The sequence below is a fragment of the Rutilus rutilus genome, assembly GCF_951802725.1.
Source record: "Rutilus rutilus genome assembly, chromosome: 23".
NCBI classification, from domain to species: domain Eukaryota; kingdom Metazoa; phylum Chordata; class Actinopteri; order Cypriniformes; family Leuciscidae; genus Rutilus; species Rutilus rutilus.
In genome coordinates this window covers 9,825,664-9,852,990 of record NC_140233.1, presented here as the reverse complement: position 1 = coordinate 9,852,990, position 27,327 = coordinate 9,825,664, and the positions used below count along the sequence as shown (strand labels likewise).

The window sequence follows — 27,327 nt, the reverse complement described above, 5'->3', positions numbered from 1 at the left end:
CTAGACTGGAAAATCAGCTTGTTTCTTCACTTTACCGCTTAGCTTATCTACCAATACCAATATTATTATATGATACATTGGTAGATGAGCTACGTGGCTTTCTTTCATCTTTACTTTGTTAATTGGATATTATAATACTTAAATTTAGTAAGCGTTATTTGCTAATATTCATATCAAAACCAATCGTACATATGCTCCCATTATACTTTAAAAACTATGACTATCATGGTAATATTTTTATGTAATTTAATCTTCCGTTAATCAATGTCCACCTACGTACAATAAACTCACATTTAATTATGAGCTGAGTACCTTTATTTTGACACGCTCACGGACCGCAACGTGACCCGGAAGTCCTGCATTTCCTCTTGTCGCATCAGCCGTGTGTCGTGTCTGTCAGCTATCTGCTACTTACATAAACATCCCGAATTAAAATATGAAGCATTTGACTGGAGAGTGACATTAAACACTCTGCATGTGGAATGAGACGGTATTCATTTGCTTGCTTACTACGGTAAAAGGAGTGTTTTGGTAACGCTGCTGTTTACATCTATACAAACTGATATTTTTTTTTTTGTGAAAAGAAGCTTTGTATTTGTTTGGTAAGTGCATCCTCGTGAGCTTTCTTTATATTTGTCAAGATTGCTTTAATAGCTAACACCGATTTTGTATTCTAATTTGCTTGTGGTCATTCAAGTGCATGTGTAATTAAGCCATTTTGTCATTGGTGTAATTAATATTTATTGTAATAAGGTGGGTGTGTCTTTAAGAAAAATATATCTAGATGTAAAGAGTTAGAAAACACATGTTCCATTGTAAACAACAAACAATGGTCTCTCTTCTTAGCTGACCTACATTGCTCTAGTACTGACTCTTAAGGTGTTAGTAACCATAATAATACACACACAGATAAGAATTTGTGATTTGTACCAGCATGCAGTTGTGTGTTAACCTCCGTTATGGTGTATTTTTATATAGTTGAAGAAAAATGGATGCAATAAAGTTTGAGGATTCTTTGCTGATAGTTCTTTGGGAGTGATTTAACCCTTCTCTTTTTCAATAGCCGCAGACTGCTTTATTTCTTTTCTGTGTTTTATTCCAGTTCAGGACGGACCATCCGTGAATAATCTACTTCATCTCTGAGTGAGTTTCATTCCTTTGTTCAAGCCTGGATGGAAGTCATATGATCTGCACATCCTGGAACGGGTTTAGTGAGCCCTTCAGTGCTGTTTGCAGTGGTGGCAGTAACCAGGCGTTCTGAGGGGTGTGGCAGAGATTTATGTGCTGCGCCCGAGACCTATTTATTCACTTCTGAAACTTCCTTGTACCCAAAACAGTGCAGCAAATCACATTTTCTAGCACAGACAAGAGATTAGACCTTACGCTACTTTAAAATTGGATTTTATAATCTGAAAAAATAAATAAAATTTAATAAAAAATAGCATATTATGCTTATGTGTTTTCATTGTACTTATGGTCTAGACTTAGTTGAATAGGATTGTGAAACAGCCGTTTTGCAGAGACCTGAAGAAATTGCAAAATTTGTTCTAGCAGTGTTTTGGAATGTGTACTAGATGGCGCAATTGGATCACATTTATGTTTATTCTCACTCACTTCTCTGATAAAATTGATTATCTGTCTATCTATATATCTATTAGGGTTGAGGTACAGTTTTATAAATCCTTGTTTTTGTGTATCCCACAGATGTTGGGGATGTGACCTTCCCTCTCATTATGATCATGACTGTCCACCCCGTCCTGGTCCTGCTGCCCATCCTTGGGCTCTTTGTGCTTCCATGTGCGCCCATGCATTTGAAGAACGGCTTCAAGATAGTGTTTAATAAGACTCTGGACAGAGAAGAGGAGTGTACCGTGAAACTTTGTAAGTCTATTTCTAGGGCATCTGAGATATCCTTTTGATTTTTATACATTAATTATTTCTGAATAGATATTCTTCTGTTTTCATTTAAGTATTAACTGATAGTATGTTGGGATAACAATAATTACAACTTTAGAAACCACCATTATTATTACGTTTTTTTTCATTTATTTAAGGTAGCATTTGCCAGAAATACATGAGACACATCAGGTTTTTTTACTATTTATATTTTATTATTATATTAATCATTTATACTGATATATTTAATTGTATTGTCAAGCTTTATTAACAAAAAGAAACCATTTAAAAACATATATTTGGGTCAATGGCATGATGTGCATATTTTTGTGTCCAAGTGCATTATTTCCTTTTAAAATAATAATTTAAATTCTTTTTTAAATATTTAAATATATTAAATAAATTCTTGACATATTTCACTTTATTCTATAAAACCTATTTAGTTTGAATAAATTTAGTACATTTAAATTATTTATATATATATATATATATACACATAATTATTTGGTTTTACTGTCTGACATAGAAACAGTAAAAAAAAATATATATATATATATTATTTTTTTTAATGTCAATGACCCATTTATATAACCTAAAATACATATATAATATTACATGGATACAGTTTTTCACACAAAACCTCAATGATGCAAGCCATTTTGAGAACTTGACCATGGTGTCATATCTACATCAGCAGATTCTGCTAGACCAGTGTCAGCTAGAATTTCAATGTCAGAGAAAACATTTTTCACCCAAAAATAAACATTCAGTCACCAAACCTGTATGGCTTTCTTCTGTGGAACGCAAAAGAAAATATTTTAAAGAACCCTGGGAGACCAAACAACATTGGACCTCATTGACTTTCATTGTATGGATCACTTTTAAAATATCTTCTTTTGTGTTCTGCAGAAGTCAGTCAGTCATGCATGTTTTGGAACAACATGTGAGTGGGTAAGCGACGACAGAATTTACATTTTTAAAATGTCATGTTTGCAACATGACGCGTGTGCATGATCAGCTAAGTTCTGTCTTGATAAGGCAAGTGACATTCCTGTGGCCATCCTTATTGTTGACCCCTGCAAATATATAAGAGAGGCGGAAAATGTAAATGACAGATTTGTTCGATTCCTTTCCACTCTTTCCAAGAGTTAAATCAGCCGGTTTTCTTTTTCTTTGTTTCTTTAAGGGCTTGAGAATAAAATGCAGTCTCTGTGCTACCTTCAGAGATAAAACAGGGTACCTGCAGAATATCATATTTTTCTCAAAGTAAAGCCATATGGTTTGTTTTGTCTTTTTATACATCACGTCTTTCCCTTGAAGAACGTGCACTTTCAAAGAGGGCCATATGTTTCGCATTTAAGATGAAAGAGAGGCCTGGGCTGGCTGTTCTGCTTATGCGCCAGGCGCTGCTTCAGCGGGCCGTACCCTTCTACATGTGTGTGTTTTTTTGTTTTTTTTATCACTTTTCCTCTCTTGCTTTGGCCACACACGTTGAACTTGACTATACCGCCACCTCTGTAAACACGCAGACAGCCAAAATGACCCCGGGGTACGCTGGCTTTGTGTTTGTGGGTAGAGCGGCTGGCCCTGCCCCGCCCGACACCACGCACGTACACAGTCGGTATTGAGTTTCCGTCACGTTAGCCGTATGGAGATCGAAAGCAAGGTCAGAATCACCACCGCCATCTGGAAGTCTGAAATGTTTGGAATGATGGGGAGCTATAAATACATAAGCATTCCACATTCCAGCTCAGGGAACGGTGTGTTTTTTCGACACGTCAAAAGACCAAACGTACTATGTAGCGACCGGTGGCGACTGCTGAAGTCTTGACGGGTCCTCTACGATTTCACACCGGACTCCATTCGCCTTTGCTTTCGTGCGTTTTCTGCTTCAAACAGCTGGAGAAGTGTTTAAAAGGGGGAAAAAATGCACACGATGCAGCTGGCCTATCAATTTAGTGCGTCAACGCTGACCAAGAGATGATTCAACTGGCATTTTTCACCTCACCGAGGTTGACTATTGATTCACCTGGAGCTTTAAATGCTGGATGAGTGTCTGAAAAGGGAAACGGGGGCATTTTGGAGCATTCTGCAGTGCCAGTGCAAGCAAATTCTTTCCAGCCCCGTTGGTCCTGCCGTGCTGCAGCCACCTGGTTAAGTAATCAGGGGAAGTGGGAATAAGGGAAAGAGTGGAGACGGATGTGGAGGTTGAGGTGTGCAGTACCTAACACACACATGGCTGCTGGGAGGGGATCAAAGAGAGGTGCGGCAAGGCCTGTTTTTCTTCCCAGACATTGCTCGTTCCCGAAGACTGCAGAGCTCAGGATATGCAGTTTGACATCCAGTAATGAGCATTCAGGGAATGTCTCTGTCCCAATGAAAACAACTGAGGTTAATGAGTCACAGATTGCACTGGTCATTTTAGAGCAGGCTGTAAAATATATTTGGCCTTGACACTCTAAAAACAGCCTTTAGAAACTTTGTTTAGGTTATTTGTCCTCTTAAATTTGGATTATTGGTAGCACAAAGTGTATTTGATCATATTGGAAATGTTGATGATGCTATTCTGGGAACGTCCATATTGGTGTAATGTGTATGTTTCAGTTTTTCATCTCTTGTGCATATATTTGCATATGATACATTTCATTCAGTAACTTTACCTCCTATTTTGGAAGGATTCAGACTGATATTCAAACTGGTAACTCATTAGTCTTTTGGGATAATTTGTTCAGATTTTGTTACGTCAATTGTGAATTTGACTGCCCTGGTGTGTTTTTTTTTTTTTTTTTTTGTGGCTGTGGCACTGATTCATTTACTCAGCAGTAACAATTCAGCAATCTCACATGGTTTTGAAGTCAATCGAAATTGACTGCAAACAAGCTTTATTCTAAGCAACAGCTTCTTTGAAGAGGAAGTCTTGTTGATTTGTTTGTTCTTCATTTTTCAGGTCCTAAAGATGAATCTTGTTCGAAGGCTATTTTTAATGAAGAACAATGTTTTCTGATCCGCTGCCCAAATAATACCCAGAACTCTTCTTGTGGAAATGTCACAAATATCAGCGAGCTGTTAGCGGATACAGGTGTGACCACAAATGCTAATACCTTTACTTTGTTTTTTCTGCATTTGTGTTTTATATATTTGTGCTTTATATATTTGTGCTTTCATCTTTTGTAAGTATTAGATTTTTCTTCAGTAACTTTACCTCTTATTTTGGAATGATTCGTTACACTGTTTCAAAACAGTAAATTGTGAGTCTTTTTAATTGATTCATTAACAGAATTGACTCAGTCATTTTTTTTATTTTTTTTATTCATTGTTTTTTTTTATCATTTATGTGCGGCTTCTTTTTAAAGAATCTAAAACACCACAACCAATGTTGTCCAATTCACAAACAAATGACTCTTAGAGTATTTTGTTTTATGAATCAGACTACACTGGTTGCACTATATATATATATTTTGTATTTAAAAAGAATGGCAAGAGTAATTTGTTTGTGAGTCAGACTACACTGCTCCAACTCAACAGAATTATATGTTTTCTTACGATTTCCTCATCACATTTCATCTCATCTCATCTTTTCCAGAAAATCAGCCATGTCAACCGTTTACCAACTCAATCTTTGTTTTTGCAGAGTCTGACGATGTGGACAATAATCCACAGTCTTCTGGCACCAACTCTTCCCAATCTTCTCCAGACGTTTCTTCATCTAATACCACGCTACTATCGGCCTCTGAAGCTAACGTCTCCATCTCCACGACTTCCACTATTACAAAACCGACCACTTTACAAAACAACTTGACAACTAAAGCGACTACCAACATGCTGACAAATTCAACAGAGAAATCCACCACAGCTGATGCAGTGCCAAAATCAGAGATCACAGCAACCATTCCAACAACACCAGCCATGACAGTCACCATTCCAACAACACCAGCCATGACATCAACCATTCCAACAACACCAGCCATGACATCTACCACTACAACTACTCCCAAACCAACCACGACCAGCCCTAAACCCTCTTCAGCAACTACCAGCACCACAACCACCACAACAGTTGCACAAACCATAATTCCAAAACACCCTTCTTCACCTTCACCATCAGGGACCAAACCATCTGTCAACATCTCACAATTAGTGCCTACAACAACTTCATCCAATTCTTCCTCTAAACCAGTACAAACTTCTCCCATTCCAACATCCTCAGATAAGAAGCCAATGCCAACCATGCCAAAAACCTCAATGAGCCCCTCAGTAGTGACATCCAAACTGCCTAAGGGCATTCCCAAAAGGGACCAAGCCATTGTTGAGGTGGCCGGAGACTCTTTGACCAGCCACCTGTTGAACACAAGCTCTCTGCTGGCCGTTCTTCTGTTTGGCCTCCTCTTTTTCGTGGTCACGGTGGCGCTGTTTCTCAAACAAGCGTACGAGAGCTACAAGCGAAAGGACTACACTCAGGTCGACTATCTCATCAATGGAATGTACTCCGATTCGGGGGTCTGACCGGGATTTTGTGGTTTACATTTCAGTGTATTTCCGTTTGGTAGCAGATTGACTTTGGTTTGAGGCCCCTTGGTAGCACTCGCTCGCATTTCAAACGCTCGAAAGCCCTGTACGACTTCTAGCTATGGGAATCTAGCTGGTGCTCGAGTGAGTTGGTATGACATATCTTTTGTTTCTATGCAGATTTAGCTTCCACATAATTCTTGGCACACGGGGCTGAAGCCTTAGTATTAACTTAGCCCTCAACCTTCGTTCAACGAATGTCATTATAAGGGATTCATAGTGCAATATTTGGATATGTTTTGTCTAATCTGTCATGTTCAGTGTTTCATCTGCAGCTGATGAGTTGGCTGCAATAATTGCCTTTTTATGTTTGTCGGAACGGTTCAGGAACATTTAAAGAGTTATGAATTAATGGCTCTTTTTTTTTTCTTTTCTTTTTTTTTGTATGTGAGCGTAAGGAATAAATGCCAAACCAGGAATTGTGGCACAGAAGCACATTATTGTAAAGCCAAGGGAATAACTCAGCCATTGTTTATTTAGTGTCTGGAACAAAGAACAGATGATGATCGCGTTAGTTGGGGATCAGAGGATGGTATGAAGTATGATAGTTTGATATGTGCCAAATTGATTTTGTAAGTCTTAATAGCTGCACTGTTAAAAAAGATGTATAATAAAGAAAACTTACTTTGCACTCTGTGTTTTTTTTATTGTGTGAAATATGTGATCCATGTATAGCTGAAATCTGTGCACCAGTTTCCACAAAAAAAGAACTTTCATCATGGAGCTTCTATGTATTTCCCTGCACTTAATATATTAAAGAGATGGTTCACCCCCAAAATTTAAATGGTCACCATTTGAGTAGCACATTAACACATGACAGGGCTCTTAATAAAAAAGCACACTAAAATGAAACGACTAATTAACTGTAGGCTACTACAGCCTTGTATGCAAAAAAAAAAAAAAAAGGTAAAAATTAAATGTATTTTAGAATACTATTATTGATAGATTGCATGTTGGTAATATGTCTCTTTAGTTACACGTTGTCATGAACAACGTATACAGTATCTAACGATTCCCGGCTCATTTTGAATCGGACACAACCGACAAATGACTCGGTTCAGTGAAGAATCAGATATGAACTCAATAACAACTTTAAAATGATTCACATACTTAGTGCATCTGATTCAAGCTGATTTCGGGGCTGTTTTATAAATCATTTATTTTATTTTTTAACTTTACTCATTAAAAAGAATTATAGTTCATAAGAGTCATTTGGTCTTGAATCAGACATCACAGCTCACATGTGGTTATTTGTTGTCACGGTATCTTACGAAATCGCAAATGGCGCACACAAAGTTGAATTGTTATTTGCTATTGAACTATTTTTGGTTAACTCATTGCTGCCAATAAAAACAATCCTCTAAAGCACTGCTTAAAGGCATAGTTAATCCAAAATTCTGTCATAATTTACTCACCCTCAAACCTGAATGAATTTCTCTCTTCTGCTGAACCCAAAAGAAGATATTTTGAAGAATGTCAGAAACCAGACAGTTGATGGGCCCCATTTACTTCCACTGTATGGAAAAGGGGAAAAAATACTATGGAAGTTCAAGTCAATGGGGCCCCATCAACTGTTTGGTTTCTGACATTCTTCAAAATATCTTCTTTTGGGTTCAGCAGAAGAAAGAAATTCATTCAGGTTTGGAACAACTTGAGGGTGAGTAAATGATGACTATCCTTTTAACACATTTTAGCATGTTTTCATGTTTTCATAATGATTCTGTCTTCATTCTGGTTCATGACCAAGCAGAATAGGATGCATAAGTTCAAGGGGTCTCCTTTGCTTTTGGAGCCAGTGTGCCCCAAGTTTCCCATGGTTTCAAAGTGTTTTATGAGTAGAAGACTACTTATATCAATCAGCCTTTGGAGTAAACAGGATGCCACACATAAACAAGCCACATCTGTCAGCCAATAATTGCACCTTGGATATGTGCAATGCACATTGTTTAATTTTAAAGGTCTGGAAGTTTAATTGGCAAGGAAGAAAATAACAAGTTGAAAGGAAGGTGGGCTGACACCTTTACAACAAGCTCACCAGGGGACGGTTTTGTTTTGGGGGGGGAAGCACATCAACAGATCCTTGAAATGTGGATTTTATTAGAGAAGCACGGGATAGAGCATGGAGTCCGTTGTTATCTTCTCCAAGCGGTTGTGTGACTAGTTGCTGACCTGATCTGGCCTTAAAAAACATCTTTTCACAACCTATGATTACCACATTTCTTGTAGAGCGCTGCATTTTCGTAATTCTCAAAGGAATCGTCTCAGGCCTCAAAATTTCCCAATCTCTCGCTTTCTTTTGGCATTTATAAATCCGAAATTTTTACTTCACGCCAAAAGAGAAACAATACTGATGAATGTCCAATAAAAATGTTAACCTCGCTCTCCAAACAAAACAGCGGGCCTCTCATTTGTTTTGATGGTTTGGTATTGATACTCCGCTATTAGCCGTTTATTTGCTACAACTTTCAGCACAATATTGCTGTTTTCCATGGTTGTGTAACTAAGTGGCAGACACATATTTCAGCACGGCTTCAGGCCGACTATGAAATCCTGACTATGAGTTTCCAGTGAAAAGTATAGGTAGCAAGCAACAGGGTTAGTGCAAAGCACATTGACATGATGCCTCTATAAACCCTTTGTTTTAAGAGGACTTGTTCCAGATGGCATCTGTTACGCGCGAAATATGTCTTGCATTAAGTCTTGGATGCATTAATGCAAAGTCTAATATTCAAAAGTAAACGGGCAGTGGAGAAAGTGATTTTTTATTTACGCGCAGTGCTCGGCGGATCAAAGAGAACGCCGAGAGCTATTGCACAGGTGACTGTAAAGGCAGGTTTCATTACAGCATATTTCTCTAGGCCCGGGAATTACTGCCTGCTTCGCTCACACGCACTACCGCGCACATATGCTTTCACTTTGGATTTGGAGTCGGTTGCAGAACTTTACCATTCAACTCAATGAGGGCTTTCAGTCTGCCAGGGGTTCAGTTTGATCCTTGATGTTTACAGCACCTCAGGACTCATGAAAGAGGCCGAAATAAATTTGCATCATTGTATTTTACCCTTTTATAAAATGAGCTTTCATATGAGCATAAAGAAACATAACAGGCTAGCAACTAAAAGGAGAAGGCTGTGCCAAGCTTGGCATGTTTAAGCTGCTGTTTTCTAAAGTACAGAGAAGAATTGATGTGTCACTCACTTGCAAAGCATGTTTTATGCATTTTAAAACTTCCATCTCTCCCCGTAGGAAAGCAAAATGAGATCTCTTTAACATCTCATTTGTTTCTCAGATTGTTCTCCAGAAAAAATGACTCCAGAAGACGCTAATCTCACATTTGTCTCCTAATGTTTCAGAACTCTGGATCACAAAACCAGTCACAAGTCGCACAGGTATATTTGTGGCAATGCCAACAATACATTGCATGGGTCAAAATTATCGATTTTTCTTTTATGCCAAAAATCATTAGTATATATAGTAAAGATCATGTTCCATGAAGGTAATTTGTAAATTTCCTACCGTAAATATATAAAACATTTATTTTTGTGAGTGAATGCAGCTCAGTCGCGAACATAAATGGACAACTTCAAAGGCGATTTTCTCAATGTTTCGATTTTTTTGCACCCTCAGATTCCAGATTTTCAAATATTGTCCTAACCTAACAAACCATACATCAATGGAAAGCTTATTTATTCAGCTTTTAGATGATGTATAAATCTCAGTTTAAAAAAATTGACCCATGTGACTGGTTTTGTGGTCCAGGGTCACATATTTCAAAATCTGCAATCAGAGAACTCAAATATGTCTCATCAACTTCTACCAAATTCTATACAGAATAATAAAAATCATTCAGGGAAATAAAAAGAGACTAAAATGAGTCGATTGCTAATATACCAGAAGCGCCATACGGTATATATGGACTCATTTGGTTTTTTTTTTTATTTCCCTAAAATATTTTTATAATTCTGCATCAAACATTGATGTTCCTTCTACTAAAAATCCCCTGAAATACCAGAAGCCGCATGAGATCAGGGTATGCAATGGAAGGTCTAACATCACTTCCCTTCCACTGAAATGACACAAAATTGAAATATTTTCCCCTTTTAAAAAAAAAACTGAAATGAAACTTTTAAATTAGTCATGTCATGTCCCTGACTTTGCCCCAAGGCTTGATGTGTAGGCTATACCATAGTGGACCTATAGTGGGCCCCCTTCATCAGGGCCCAGAACAAGAGATCCCATTGTCCTTCCCGGTTGACAACCCTGGCTATAGTGTGTATATATAGATAGTCCTATGATTTTAAACATTACAATTAGTCATTGTACGTCTTTACTATTAAATATAACTAATAAAAAGTTAAATGCACTGATTTAAAGTCAGCGTGCATTCTTGAAGACTTTACAATATTTTGAATACATCAGAATTGAGTTTTATAATTCTTCTGTTCTGCTCTTTTTACATTAAAGCTTCTGGATTTATTTCTGAAAGTCTATTTCTGTTTAGACACACCTGACTTTTAGATTATTATTTCACAATGTTGATGTTTGTTGACTATATTCTGTAACTGTATATATGTCAATAAATAATAATGTTAATATACCAGCCTATTTGAGTGATTAAAATCTTTGTTACTGTTTGTACTGATAACTTATTTGGACACCCACATGATAACATAACGAAAGATCACTGTGATACACACACACACAAACATAAAACACCATCATGGTAACACACGACATCATGATAAAACAGTAAACATTACCTAAAAAAACGAATGCAACATAAAAAACTCCAATGGAAAAAATTAAGAAAATAAAATAAAAATAAAAAAAAGCATAATATTTTAGTTCAATACGCACCTGTCAAAGGTTGGGAACCATTACTGTTTTTAATGTTTCTAAAAAAAGTCACTTATGCTCATCAAGCCTGCATTTATTTGATCAAAAATACAGAGAAAAATGTAATATTGTGAAATATTATTACAATTTAAAATAATGGTTTTCTATAGGCTACTTTAAAATATAATTTATTTCTGCAAAAATGAATTTTCATCAGCCATTACTCCATCTTCAGTGCATGATCCTTCAGGAATCATTCTAATATGCTGATTTATTATCAGTGTTGGAAACAGTTGTGCTGCTTATTTATTTTTTTCAGGATTATTTGATTAATAAAAAGTTTAAAAAAGAGCATGCAGCGTTTATTTAAAATAGAAATCTTTTGTAACAATATACACTAATGTTCAAAAGTTTGGGGTCAGTTTTTTTTTTGTTGTTGTTGTTGAAAGAAATTAATGTGTTAATATGATTAAAAAAAGTGATAGAAAGCAACTTATATTGTTAAAAAAAAATCTATTTTGGATAAATGCAGTTCTTTTTTAACTTTTTATTTATCACTGAATCCTAAAAAACAAAAAAGTATCAATAGGTTCCAAAAAAATATTGAGCAGCACATCTGTTTTCAACATTGATAATAAATCAGCATATCACAATGATTTTTGAAGGATCATGTGACACTGAAACCTGGAGGAATGAGCCCGATTCAGTTTTGCATCACAGAAATAAATTAAATTTTAAAGTAGCCTATATAAAATTAGAAAACCATCACTTTAAATTGTAATAATATTTCACAATATTATAATATAATATAATATTTTTCTGTATTTTTGATCAATTAAATGCAGCCTAAGTGAGCATAAGAGACTGCTTTCAAAAACATTAAAAATATTTGTAATGTTTCCAAACTGATGATTTATCTTTACACTTATCCATTTTACTGTAGTATTTAACGTTTTTCTAAATGACTAACAGTTTACAGTGTGTGTCTTCGGTCCTACTATTCTGGCGAGGCGAACGCGCCACAGCGCAGCACAACCCCACTTGATGACGTCGATCAGTTTCCGCTGTCAGTCATTCCCTCCTCGTGCCTCCTCTCTACTATCGCTAGAAGAGTCGCTCGGGCGAAAAAAAGTCCGACTCATCGACCTACGGACTACAAACTTTCTCCTAACACAAATACCTCGAAGAAATGGAGCTGGGATTATGGAATTAAAGCCCGGAGAGCTTGCGATGGAGATTTTATTGCTGGAACTGCTGCTTTGTTGTAGTCTGACGGTGATTCGTGGTGAGTAAAATAGTTTTTGTTAAGTTTTTTTTTTCCCCTACGGCTCTGAGGTGTTGAAGTCATTATATCACCGAGAACAATGTGATACAAAGTAAAACGCACGAGCGCGAAACAAACTAGGGCACGGTTGGTCTCGTGCAGGTTTTTGCCTATTTTGTTTAGTTTCGCACGAGCGTGTATTTCACAGAAGAAATGTAGTAGTGCAACAATAGTTTGAGAAGTAACTTTAGTGAGTTAAGTCTGCGTAAAGTTGAGCTGATTTGGTCTATAGCCTAGTCTGCGGCGGGTCTGTTGACCCAGATGTGCACTTCTGGAAGTTGAGTTGAAGCTTATAAACTAAAATCAGCATTTTATGATGACTGCTGTAAGGAATTGACATGTTTGATCGGAGTTTTTTTAGCTCCCAGGACGAGTAAACTGCTCTGGTTGTGTGTTATGGAGGGCCTCGGCGGTGTCGGATGTCAAACAGCGAGAAAACAGTGTAAAGTTATTAAATGGGCTTTTAAAACTTTTTAAAAGCCTGTTGTTTTACCTGACCTTCATCTGAATACTATTATTGGCTATTTAGCGGATAAACCAACGTTACAGTTTCAACGGAAACACTGCTGAAGTTCAAGAGTAAAAAAGAGACTCAGCAAGCTCAGATACCTCCAATATAAAGAGCCAGATTTGTTTTCTAACACATTTTTAGTAAATTCATAACCTTAATTAACATTACTTGTTCATAGCAGGCGATTCGTTTGTTTAGGGTACGTCTAAATAGGTAGCCTTGGTGTGTCCATACATTTTTTAGTTGAACGTATATAAATATTATGTATTTAGTATGTCTGTCTGTAACCAGTCTCCATTTCTCTGTTTTTTTTTACTTAACTAGTTCGTTTAAAATGGACCTGCAGGGTAATAAATCAATTTTTAGAAGTAGCCTATAGTCTTTCAATATCTTAAGCTACATGAATAGTAAGTAACCTATACACTGTACAAAATTATATGATCAATAAGGTATGAAAACATATGTTTTTACATTGCTTTAACTCATCAAAATAAGTTAAACAGTTTTCAACTTTTTAGCTGAAGTTACAAGAATCAACTTATTTGTTTTATGTCAGTTTAATGCAATTTAAGTTGACATCACTTAACATTCAAGTTGATTGTACTTAAATCTTTAAGGCAGCAACTTTTTTACAGTATAAAAGAACAAGCAAAATAGTTTTTGGTGAAGTATATCACATTTTTGAATGTCAACTCCCTTTTTGAATATACATCTCAACTCCCTATTTAGGCTATTGGAACAAAAACTATGAATTAAATGTCTATTTAAAAAAAAAAACCTGGGCACATATTATTAATATCAGAAAGTTTCATAAATGTTATTGAGCAGCATTGCTGAAAACTTTGCTGTTAAAGTTGCTGGTGAGAAATGGGCGTTCAAACAGGCCTGTGCTTAAATATTTATGGTTTTAGCACCATGTACTCATTATTGGTTTGCTGGGATGTTTATATTCACTCCTAGCAAGAGCGAGAGATTGAACTCTGGTTTGGTTTTATTTCTGGGGGAAGCAAGCAGAACCGTGTGAATATTTTAATTCAGTTTCATTGAGTCATTATACGCAATGCAACAACTCGCCTATTTATATTGTATTCAAACTTTCTTAACATTTACCAGCCACTTCACATAGTCCTTTTATATTACACTAGTCTACTAAACCATTCCAACAAACTTAATTGCTTAAATAATGCTTAAGATGATCAGTTAATATACATTGGAATTGTTAGAAATGCTTTGATTTTATATATTGTAAGATATATTCAGATTTTGAATGTACATGAACATTTAAGCAAAAGAGTTTGCGAAAGACTAATTATTAAAAGTTATGATATAGTGAAGTTGTGAAAACAACATGAATCCAGTCCATTCCAATCCTATAAAAAGGTAAAGATACATATCTAAAAAGGTTTCACAAAGAACAATTTGCTTAAATTGTCTTTATTGTACTATAAGAACACCATTTATATAGGCCTAAGTGTGCTTTAAAGGGATGGTTCACCCAAAAATGAAAAATTTGTCATCACTTACTCACCCTCATGTTCCAAACCTGTATGAGTTTCTTTCTTCTGTTGAACACTAAAGAAGAAATTTTAAAGAATATTGGTAACCAAACAGTTGACGGCACCCATTGACTTCCATAGTAGGAAAACAATACTGTGGAAGTCAATGGGTGCCGCCAATTGTCTGGTTACCAATTTTTTTTTTAAAATATCTTTAGTGTTCAACAGAAGACAGAAACTCATACAGGTTTGTAACAACATGAGGGTGAGTAAATGATGACAGATTTTTTTTTTTTTTGTGAGCTAGCCTATCCCTTTAAAGAACCCATAAACCAAGATTATAATAAAAAGCTTGTTAAATCAAGAATTTGAACAAAGTACTATTGCAGAACCTTTAATTTTCAAGAGTGAGGGAACAAAACCTCCTTATTCTTGGCCAAAATGTACCTAAATTATTGCAGGCTACTTTGTTTGTATTGTATGCAGCTGTTGTTGCATTAATACAAGCTATTATATTGCAATTACGAGAACAGACCGTCATGTTATTTGTTCTTTTAGAGTGTGGGCTCGGTGTTCTTACATTTTTGGAGGAAAACCTGATTTATTCAAGTCACGTCAATAGCAAGTGGTTCATTTGTTGACATGCCACCATGTAAGGTTGGTAATGTCTGCCAGAAAGCATCACTGCAAATGTCAGAGCCTCATCTCTGTAGTTGTTTCTAGTAGTATTAATTCAGATTTAATAAGTAGTGGTAACCCAGTATGTGATTTCTTTTTTTGTGTGTATTCTAAGATAAAAGCGATTGAGGAAATTCTGTTGCATGTATTGCTAATTTAACATGCGTGAACAACAAAAGGCCTCGTTAAAATTTAGCATAACAATAACCACAAAACTTTTGATGCAGTTGTTAAGCTCCTACTGCCAATGCCAATCACTCCTTAAGCTAGTTAAACAAGTTTGCATATGAATAAAATGATTTATGGGGGGAAAATGAAGGAAATGTAGCATATAGTCCCAGTTTTTATCCTCTTATGTGACTTTGCAGGACTTTTGTGTTTTATTTTTATTTTTATGTAGTTTCATTTTTGTAGACTATGTAAGATAGATAGATATATTTAAAAAAAAAATGCATTTTGAGAAATTAAACATGTCTTTAAGTGTGAATTAGTTTATTAGGATCGTAAGAAGGTGTCACAGAGTTCACCTTGTTCTTGGTTTTTTTAAACGCTTTGCGTGTTTGCATACTTGCATGTTTTCCTTTACACAGTCTCTTGGCTTTACTGTATGGTCTCTTGCTGATATGGGTTGGAGGAAGTGAGCGACCGGTTTTGATCGTAATCAGACAGATCAGGTAGGTAAAAGGAGATTGAGGACAGAGGAAGAAAACAGATATAGTGAATGAGCTGAGCAGCCTTTCATTTGAAGCTCTTTTACCCACTTTCCAGGACTCTTCACGTGTTCGTAAACCTCTAGCCTCCTTTGTGCTCCTCCCTTCTGTAGACGGTTAATTCTGGTGACAAGCTCAGACTCCTTCAGCTGTTTCTTTGTGCTGTTCCTCTACAAAGGAGGAGCCCGGTGGGCCCAGGTGCTCTCAAACTACCCCTCCTGGCACTACAAAAGTCGGAGAAGAGCGGAAGTTCCTAAGTCATATGGGTGTTTGGTTATAGAGTGGAAATGAGTTCTCCTAGGGACGTCTGTTTAGAGAGATTAGCGATCTTCACGCTGTGGCTGAAATTTTTTGCTGGACTTTTGCTGGATTTTGTTTCCTCTAGTAAGCCGCGTCGTTTAAACATCCATTGAAACGAAGCTTGCTTTGCTTTTGTCCTTTATCTGTCCCGTTGACTCTAAAACCATTACGAAGTTCATCTGTTTTCCCTTTTCTTTCTCATAGTGCACCTCAGATGTGCACTGGGAGAAAGATTTGTGTCCACAGAAGTTCTGAACTTGTAGAAACTCCTTAAACGAATCTTTGAGTGGCTTCTAATTATGTTCAATCTGTCTATCTATGTCTAACTATCTGTGTATCTGTCTGTCTGACTGTCTAAAATTAGTTTTATTCTCCTATGGCTAACTTTCTTTATCATCAAAAAAAGAAAAAGATTAAAAAAAAAGAAATCAATTGCCTTACAAATAAATACAATTATGCCTAAATAATGCAAACAAGTCATTGGACAACATTACTTGCGTATAAAGAAACAAAATGTGCCATAGAAAACATTTATAATAGCCTCTAGCCTCTATTTTAAATAGTCTAACCCTAACCCTAACCCTAACGGACAATAATGAAATGATTTTAATTTAACCATATTGTTTATGAAAATTATGTGAGAAAAATAAAAGTTGAATGATCGCCGGGAAACTGAAGTGCTTTGTTAGCTGGTTAATTAACCAAACGCATCTTATATGAGATTAACCGTATATTTATACAAAATAAACATAATATTACAATTATATCTGCACAAAATGGCACAAATGCAAAACTTGAACTAAGTTACGTGTTAGTTAGAATGTGTAACTCCTGTTGTGGATGCGCTCTTCAATGCACTGAAACACAGCAACTAGGCTAACTAACCCAAAGAATTCACAACGTTTTTATTACAATAGTGCTCTCTTTATAATGTTATGCAATATGACAGTCCCAATCATACTTATTAATGTGTGCATTGCAGCATCCGCTGAAGCTAAAGATGATAACCGGCGCGCTTTACTACCGCGTTAATTCTTAACTAAATGCATCCTATATGAGATAAATCAAATATGTATACAGACAAAATCCCTAGTTCTACTGTACCATTGAACAACCTTTATATTTTGTAATAAAGGTTAGTCACAAGGGCTGAGAATCTAATTCTATCCTTCAACTAATGTGTTTGGTTTTGTCCATAACTGAAGGAAACGACACGGGGAGTAATCTCGTCTGTTTGGGTAGGAGATTGTGCTGGGTAGGGGTAGTGGTGGTTGTTATATGCATCATGCTGGCGGCGGACGGTGGTGTATTTTCTTGCACATTTGGGACGCAGAGGTCTGTGTGATCTCATAAAACAGTGCAGCTGTTGGGACGAGGTTATCTTTTTAATCCCCACTGCTCTGTGCTCGCCGGGGAAGGAGGTGTCCGAATCCTCCCAGGCTCTGGTGGACCATTCCAAAGGCTTTTCTGTGCAGATGGAAGCATGTGCTGCAATTATACTGCTTGATTATGCATTGCCAATAGTCCCACCAAACTAGGGCTGGCGATAAAACGATAGCAATGATTATCGCGATATAGTTTTCCTCGATAAATTATATAACACAACTGAAAATGGGTCGACCAGTTAACAGCACTGTGAGATCCAGTGAGAAGCATTCGAGTTCGGTGCAGCAGAGTTCTCCCATACAAACCTCAAATCAAATGTCTTGTAATTTTAACCAGTTTAAAGCCAGATGAAATGGCGCTGACTTTCTGAACAATACTGACACTGAAAACAGGAGAAACAATGAGCCAAAAGCGATAGAAGCCGTTTAAGTCGCCAACTTTTACCATGATTTACTATAGTAACACTAACTGAAACAACGAGATTGTGGCAGAACTGTGGGATATTCATACCAAATTTTATTAAATTATTAATGTAGACAATGTAAATGAGTAATGTAATATAATTCAAAGTCTTTATATTCAGAAAGACAGTGCACTCCTATTACTATGAATGGGAGAAAGTGCAATGCGAAATATGGCGGAATAAGTCCCGCCTTCTAAAGAAAAAGAGCCAATCGGCGATTGGTAAAGTCATCGCATCACTCCAGCTGTCTTTAGAAGCTCCGGTTCCTATAGAAACAGTTAGTGCGCTTAGGACTGTGCATGCGTATGCAGGTTTTTGGCCATGATTTGAGCATTTAGAAACAAAATCTATGAGGCAGTTGTTGTCAGATTTCACAGTTTTACTTTACTTTACTTGCCCTTTAAAATGAGGTTGATAAAATTTGTATGTATTTTTTTCTGTTTTTGTTAACGAACATAAATTGACTTCTCATCCCAACTAAAGCAACTGCTACTGTCAACTCAAGCTAATGTCAAATAAATTTTTGAAATGTTCACCTGGCTGTTTGGCTAGTGTTTGTCATGTTCTGATGATTAAACCACAATTAACTGTCTGGTTTCTACATCTTTCACTCAGTCGAAAAAACTTGAAAGAAATAAAGATTTGACATTTATCGTGTTAATTACGATATCGACTGATATAAATTTTTATCGTGATAACCTTTTTGTCCATATCGCCCAGCTCGACACCAAACTGTGTAATATGTAAATGCTTAAAGAAACTAACTGATAAGAAGAAAGAATAGACCTGCATCTCCTTTTCAGAGTGATTGGAGTTGGTTGGTCTCTGTCTTTGATGTAGTTGGAAAGCTGGAAGAAAGAAGTTAAAGAAGTGGACCAAATGACTGAAGGAGCAATCTGTGGGCCAGGCGAAGTGAGGACAGGGTTTTTTTGTTTGATGTCTGGGGTCTGTTGTTGCTTACAGCCTGTATACTTCACGCCTCTGTCACTGTTTAGTAGACGAAGTGCTGTGTTTGTATGAAGTGTATACAACGGTATATCATGCTAAAGTTGCGTTTACACTTGCCAAATAATTGCAAGACACTTCCTGTGGTCAATGCCGGGCACACAAGTTTGTGAAAAACCGTAAGGAAAGGTCAGCTTAAAGGTATTGTTTTGGACTTAGCATCATTTTATGTCTACAGTAAATTTGTCTTGAAATTAGTGGTCTTGAATAGTTTTATATAGCCCAGGTTACAGAGAAGGATTGATCAAATCTGGCTAGAGTGTTGTATATGGCAACTTACTAAACAATGTGTGTTCTTAGCAGGACGTCACTGATATTTAAATGACGTTCAGATTATCTGACATATATCTCTTCAGTACTTTCACGTTTTTTTCTTTTGTTTGCTCAATAAAGTTGGATTTTCAAAGTTAAACAACAAGTCATAAGTACTTCAAATTCAGGGTTTTTAATTCTAATTAGGCAATAGTTAATGAACAATTTAAAATCAATTTAGTGTGTGTGTATATATATATATATATATATATATATATATATATATATATATATATATATATATATATATATTATATATATAAATAATATGGAAAAATCTTTTTATAAACTTCAACTCAATAACTGCCACTTTTTAATGTTTTTTTATTTTATTTTTTTTAAATAATATTATCTTGAGTTATGTTGCAATTATGTGGCTTAAATTATCTTCATTTTATGGTCATCAATGTTTGGTGCTTCACTTTTTAATAAAATCAACCTATGAATGGCTTATTTATAGTTGCCTATAATTTAAAAGACCTTGTTACGTTATCCCTGCTGACTAGTGAAAAAATAACCCTCAAGCCCAAAATTGCTGCGGTGTTTGCTTTTAGATAGCACCAAATCACACATCGTGCACTGTTTAGTCTCGTAAGACTGCTTGCTTAGTGGATAGCAGCCTGGGCAGACAGCTGAGATCACGTGATGGAAAATGCCACTTTAAGGACCATTGAAATCTTGAAGTAAGTAACAAATTGCTATTACTTTTGCTCGTACTTTAGGTTGGCATCTAAACAAACCTCTAATCACGGGAATTAAAGTCTTGCTACAGACTTGAGTGATAGCTATCTGAAATCATGCAGTTTGTTGAGGAGAGGCTGTTAAGCGATCAGACTTAGTTTTTACCTGGGTGAGGAAAAAACCTGAAAAAAAACTTCCATTCAATGGCTCTCCTCACAGATTTTAACCCTCTAAAGCATGACATATAAAATAATAGTCATACATACATACATATATATATTTATATATTTCTAAAAAAATTATGTGTGGATAATCAACTAAACCTAATTTGCTTCATTCCAGTCAGTGTTCACCATGAAATATTACTAACAATATAAAAGTTATTCTTACATTTACTTTACAATTATACTAAAAGGCCTTTTACTTGCTAAAAAGACGAAATTAATCAGACGACAGAAGGCGTGTAATAGATTGTGTACAACAGGTTTTTCATGTTGCTAATTTAGAAGCCTTCGAAATTTGCGTATCAAATATGATAAAGTTGGCTTTATAGGGTTAATATTAATCCCTGAGGAGTTTGAAGTGTTATTATTAATAGCATTACTACGAACATCAGAAACCCACAATTGCTTGCCGATGGTGACATGGTTCTTAGTAAAGCGGCATGCTGGTAAACCACAGCAGGACGTCCCAACCCTCAGTGCACTCACCATAGCCATTGTGTCTGCAACTAATGACATCATATGTCCTCCCCCCACCCCCTAGAAGTTATTGACTGCGACGTGAGTGGCACTTGCTGGCACATGCGGACGGGTGCGAGGTGCCAACTGGCAGTCCCCGTGGAGATATCTGGGTGCCAAAACGAAGGGCAGACATTTCCGTTGTTTCCTCTGCTATCCTTTCCCTAGAGAGCGTCACATGTGCCTCTCATTTAACTCGATGAGTTCATGAAAAACACTGATTATTTAGAGACCGGGAGCCTGGATTGCTGCAGACAGACGGAGTGGATTACCAAGCACGTTTTTTGAAAGGGCAGATTCCTTGGTAGCAAAAACGCAGTGTCATAATTTGTAACGAAAATGTTATTGTCTGTTGCTCCAATATTTTTTGATGACGATTTAACCCAATGAAATGAAACCTTGCCCATCTCTTTGGTCACATCTGAACTTTCGCCACCAGGTTCTCCTTTGCTGCTCTTCGCCAACCGGCGGGATGTTCGTCTGGTGGACGCGGATGCGGGCCGGTCGGAGTCCGCTGTGGTCGTCAGTGAGCTTGAGGACGCGGCCGCAGTGGACTTTCTTTTCTCTGAGGGCCTGATATTCTGGACGGATGTCAGTGAGGAGGCCATCAAACAGACCCACTACAACCTCACTACTATCTGTAAGATCAGAGTTTTTTTATTTCATTACTGTAGATGCCAATCAACACACTCACACTGACGAAGGCAAAGAGCCGAAACATTTTTCAATTTTATCTCCTGTCTGTAATAAAATAATTTTAGAGTGCAGACCTTTTTCGCATTTTTGAATTACTGTAGATGGCAATGTATATTAGATATTGCCATTTTTGAAATTTGTATTTCTTTGAGCACAATGCTGTTTTCCATACTAGTTATGCACTGATACTAAAATTCTGGATGATACCGATAAGCTGATAAATAGAAATAGTTAATTCTAAAAAATCTTTTTTTCTAAAAATAAAATGCATTAAATAATCAAAAGATAAAAGTAATAAAGCAAAGTTGTGATGCTTAAGCTAATATAGACATTACAACATACACTACTGTTCAGAAGTTTAAGGTCAGTAAGAGTTTTCACGAAGGCTGCATTTATGTGTTCAAAAATGCAGTAAAAACAGTCATATTATGAAATAGGTTTTCTATTAATAAATGTTGAAATATAACGTGATGCAAAGTGGAATTTTCAGCATCATCACTCCAGTCTTCAGTGTCACATGATCCTTCAGAAATCAATCTAATATGCAGATTTTTGCTGCTTAATATTTTTGTGGAAAGCATGATAAAAAAAATGCAGGATTCTTTGAAAAATAGAAATGTCAAAAGAACAGCTTTTATTTTTTTAAATAAACTTTAGAAAAGTCTTTATTGTCTCTTTTGATTAATTTAGTGCATCCTTGCTGAATACAAGTATTAATTCCTTTAAAAAAAAAATCCTACCCCAAACTTTCAAAAGGAAATGGATGTCTAATAATATTGAAATGTCATTATTATAAAAGTGTTGGTGTTGTAGAAAAGCTCTCTTCAAGAAATAGGACTGTTTTGGAGTTTAATATTTGCCATAATCTAGTGCTTTAAGTTAGCAGTAGATGATGACAAAAGTAATGTGAAAAGCAGTTACTAATAAATATAATTTAAATAAAAAGAAAAAAAGCCAATAACTGCAAGATAATCTCATTCATGGTTCCACTTATTCAAAAATGCACGTGACCAGTTTTTAGACTACTGAGAATCAATGCCGTTTGGCATCATTTCTCAGTCAATTAGGACATTATTTGAATATGAATACATTTTTCCTGGCTGTAACCCTGCTATAGCACAGCAAAAATGTTGGATCATTATCTGGAGGCAGAATAAAACATTTGAGGAATGCTTAAACTGATAATACTGTTATGGAACTGAATGGACGCCTTGTTTTTCAGCTATGAAGGAGGCCACACTGGGCAAAGGGCAGACGGTGGTGGTATCAGGTCTGGATTCTCCCGATGGCTTAGCCTGCGACTGGCTCGGACGCAAACTCTACTGGACCGACTCTGAGACGAACCGCATCGAAGTAGCCAACTTGGACGGCACCTCTCGTAAGGTGCTCTTCTGGCAAGATCTTGACCAGCCCAGGGCAATAGCCCTAAACCCTGCTCATAGGTGAGTTCCTCCCTCTCTGGTCTCATTTCCTCTTTTTCTCGTCCCCATTCTCCATTCAGTGGGTGGTCTTCGCATGCGTCCTTTCACCCTTGACCCCCCAGCATTCATTAATATGTGCCCTAGTTGTTTATTTATAGGCCATTAGAACTTCTCCCCTAAAGGGAGATTGGGATGCAACGTAGCGTTCAGGCTGTTTCCTGTTGTTGTGTGGCGTGTAGATCCTGCATGACAAACCTTCACTCTTCTGGTGCCGTTTGTTCGCCCCGAAGTAGATTCCACTTGTGTGTCCACTCTGACTTAGCTGGCGAGTTGGTTTGTTTATATGCAACATGTAACTTGAGTTCAGAGAGATCGCTCTCACTTACATTACTTAAGCCCTGGCTTAGCATGTACGCACGTACTTGGCTTGAGACATGTTCGGTAATGTGAGTCACAGTCTGTGCCATGTCTTATAGTTGGAGGATTGTAAAAGTTTTAGGATTTTATTTTGGGTGGGGGCTAAAACAACACAACGTACATTCACATCACATGTTAACGCAGAGGTCGGGTTATGCTCACGTGAGTTCTTCACAATCATGAAAGTTTATTATCTGCATGTGTATTAAACCTTGCCGGTTAAACATTTTATTTGCACGCTGTTCTGCATGTGCACACTAAAAGCCTGTCAAACAGCACGTGAGTACTTAAACCAAGTTATATTTTGCGTATTATTGTGCATAAACTGTCAAATACACACAAGGTTTACATAAACGCAGTCGGTTATGTCTTAAGTGAATGTAAACAGTTGGGAGAAAACCAGATGTGTGTCTGTATATTGGATCCGTGCATGAGGTTATAAAGTGACAGCAGCCTAATAAACCTACTGCCGCTTGTCATTAATGTTAATCAAACAACAAAAGACAGAGAAAATCACTTATTGCTTTTCACTGCATAACTTCAGTAGCTTTATTGAGAATCAGTGTATATATAATTTATACAGTAAAGTCGGTTGTGTTTGATTTTTACATTTCATTTCTTACTTGAATACTACTGTTAAATACACCTACTGTGAAAAAATAGGGGAATTAGTTTGGCTGTACTGCTCAGTCAACTGAAAAATATTAAAACCAACATAAAAAAAAATTAAATAGTGATTTTCCTGAAAAAAATAAATAATCATATGATATTTTTGTCATATAGCCCACCCCTAATATTAATTACTTTTGGTCTTTTATATATTTCTGTCAAGTTGTCACCACAAACATCAGAAACCCCCATATGTATGTTACATAATTATTATTTTAAATAAAAATGTATGTTGGATATATATATATATATATAGAGAGAGAGAGAGACACACACACACACACACACACACACACACACACACACACACTCTGGGCTGTTTTCTGCCGATTAAATATCAAGGTCATTTTAATCGTGACAGCTCGAGTCTAGGTTAAAAAAACGAAATGCACTTCTGCTGACCTGTGCTTTTCACAATTTTATCATCCATCTAGTTGCGAGCACAAGGCTTTTAGCTCATTGTGTATTTATGACACCCAAGAGCTAAGACTTTTCCCCAGAATGCATTTCACTTTGTACGTTGTATGATGAAGACATTAAAAATGGAGCCAGACACTGTTCCTGGCCTGTAGCCTAAAGAAACACCTCCATACCGCTTGCTTTTTATCAAAACATTAGTTGCCTGTTTTGTAAAGTTCATTGCATTTGAAAGAACAAGTGAGAGATCCGTTGTTCTCCAGCGCAAAAGATCCCGTTACTTTGCAATTCAAAAAGTTAACGTCTGGCATTTTTGAGCAGACATATTTAATATAAACTTCGTGCACTTCTATTTTCTTATCGTCACCGCCCGAGAGCTTTGAGTTTAGATTTACCGTGGAGATCCAAGACCTCTGTCGGGGCCCTGCTTCAGATCACTGAAAGGGGGCTCTGCTTTTTACAACCCCCTCAGAGTGAGAGCAACCGCACGCAGGGGCCCCTGAATTATGTTTGTCTGTTCTCAAGACACGTTCATTGTTTTCACATTCTCCAAAAGAGGCTTGGGAGGAGTGAAAAGATGAATTGCCATCAGATGAAAAGAATGGGTGTTTTTTTTTTTTATTGCCATGCTAAATTTGCTGACTCTTCTTGAATTTTAAATTATGACCAAAAAAATTGTTTTTATTGCCAGACAGACATGGCACATCCAAATATCTAACAGAAGTGTTTTATTTGGAGTTATATAGCGGTTATTTAACGTTTGGAGCCATTGTTCATCAGTTCATTGGGTGGCTCCAGTTGATGTTCTCTGTTGCGTGGCCAAGCATCAGGTTTATATCTGTGTATAACACAGACAAAATCAAAACAAACTCACTCGCACGCACTCCAGAGATACAGACGCTGGTTGTTTGTCAGAGTGTTTCTTTAATGTGATATCTGGTTTTGGTAGCAACAGCACAAAGAGACTCAGCGTTGTTATGGTACTTTACCTTCTGTAGAGTAAAATCTCTAGAATTGTGGTTATAAATATGGTAAACTATGTTAAATGGACATTTGAGCACTGCACTCCTTGTGGTAGCTAAACACATTAGCGAATTAGCTTTCTGAGGAGTTCTTATCTGGTTTTAAGCAGGTTTAAAAAAAAAAAAGTGCTGATAACCATAGTAACATGATCATATTCCATACAACTTTCTGTTGGTAACCTTGGCAAGGTCCACGTGAGGAAATCTTTTGAATTCCAGATCACATGGATTCCTATCGAAATGACTGGAATTTGAAAACACAAATTTGTCAAGCAACAGTAAACGGGACCACGTTTCGCAACTGAATCAGACCACATAATTTATCTTATTTGATAGCTGTAGCAATGGTGTTTGAAGGCCATACATTTAATTTCTCTGAGAGGTTTCTTAGATGGCTAGTCAATTAGCCTACCATTGTGACTCATCCCTTGCTAATAGGCTAAGTTGCTCAATTTGAAGCCAAAGTCCCAGTTGTAAACCTCACTACAGATTGACATTCGAAGAGTTATTGTCCTTGTTACTGCCTTCTGCAAAACCATTGTTCAACCGGCTCTTTGTTCTGTCAGCCGTCAGATTTCGGCAGTGGTGTAATGCTAAAGTTCCTAATTGAGAAAAATACAGCACAACCGTTGGAGCCGCAGGCTAATAGGATGCATCTCAGGGGAGGAAGGGCTGGTTGAGTTTTCATGCTTGGTCTCCCTGCTGGCATGAGGCTTGATAAGTGTTTCCGTTGGCGACACGCTCGCTGTCGTAGCTTGTACGCCACAAGTAATCACGGCTTCTCTGGGCGAATGCTTCCCTTTATGCAATTTTTTTTTTTTCTTGTCAGTTGTCTTTTTTTAAATTCATTCCCCGTCATTCCTCCTTGTCTTCATTCTCTTTTCTCCATTGGCTGTTTATAAGAAAACTTATGGATTTAGTTTAGCCACACAACTGTACCATAACATAATCAGATTTCCTGTTCCCTCACAAATAGGCTAATAGGGTATACTTGACCTACAAAAATGGCTAGACTCATACACACTATTCTTTACAACATATTTATTCATTTAGCAGACGCTTTTATCCAAAGCGACATGAACAGGGCATGGTTCTGTTTAAGGAAGGCATGAAACAACTCACCTACATAGTTAAGTTAGTCGACAACGTGTAACAATTTGCTGATATGACGTCAAGACAAGAACAGTTCCTGAACTGTACTTCAGTTACAATACAACGTATTGTAGCATGAGCTATGCATAATTCCATTTGAGAGGTGAAGTGTGGCTTTACCTTTGATAGGAGTGATATTCATAAAAGAACACTTTACTCAAATTAGAATTGTCATTTGCTCGCCGTCATTTTCTATTTTCTGAGAAACACAAATGGAGGTATTTAGTACAGTGTTATTGCTGATCTCTTCCATATAGTGAAAGTCAAAGATAACAGTGTTTTTAAACTGAAATAATGAGAAAGAAGTAACATAAAAGTGGTCCATGCGACTTGTACACTGTATTCCAAGTGTTCTGAAGTAAAACATTTGCTTTGTGTGAGAAAAAGACTGAAATTTAAGTTGAAATGCATTGAAAATCTCTATTTTATGACTTGGCAAGTGAAGAATCATTGCGCACACGTTTGTCGTCAGTGATACCAAATGACATTGGTTTTCGCATTTTATAAATTATGGCTGTGTATTTTATGTAGGGTTGTACGATTTGGGGGGAAAAATTGGATTGGATTTTTTTGTGTGTGTGTAATTTTAATTTCCGATGTTTTAAAAAAATTGCTGTGCTGCTTTGTAG

The 27,327-nt window shown here is 36.7% G+C and overlaps 2 protein-coding genes across 3 annotated transcripts in view; both read left to right on the top strand.

The window, feature by feature from the left end:
- The first annotated feature begins 324 nt into the window (after nt 1–324).
- cUnh11orf24 (chromosome Un C11orf24 homolog) lies at nt 325–7,093 on the top strand. The gene is made up of 5 exons (XM_084397207.1): nt 325–602; nt 1,103–1,143; nt 1,705–1,881; nt 4,844–4,975; nt 5,528–7,093. The coding sequence occupies exons 3-5, from the start codon at nt 1,734–1,736 to the stop codon at nt 6,397–6,399; spliced, it is 1,152 nt and encodes a 383-aa protein (XP_084253333.1). The 5' UTR covers nt 325–602; nt 1,103–1,143; nt 1,705–1,733; the 3' UTR covers nt 6,400–7,093.
- Nucleotides 7,094–12,378: 5,285 nt separating this feature from the next.
- Nucleotides 12,379–27,327, top strand: part of lrp5 (low density lipoprotein receptor-related protein 5) — a 57,436-nt gene continuing 42,487 nt past the window's right edge. For both annotated transcript variants that reach the window (XM_084396959.1, XM_084396958.1), the window contains exons 1-3: nt 12,379–12,583; nt 21,344–21,544; nt 22,823–23,042. In XM_084396959.1, coding sequence (XP_084253085.1) covers nt 12,502–12,583; nt 21,344–21,544; nt 22,823–23,042 — 503 coding nt within the window. In that variant the 5' untranslated portion in view covers nt 12,379–12,501. The remainder of the gene's footprint in view (nt 12,584–21,343; nt 21,545–22,822; nt 23,043–27,327) is intronic.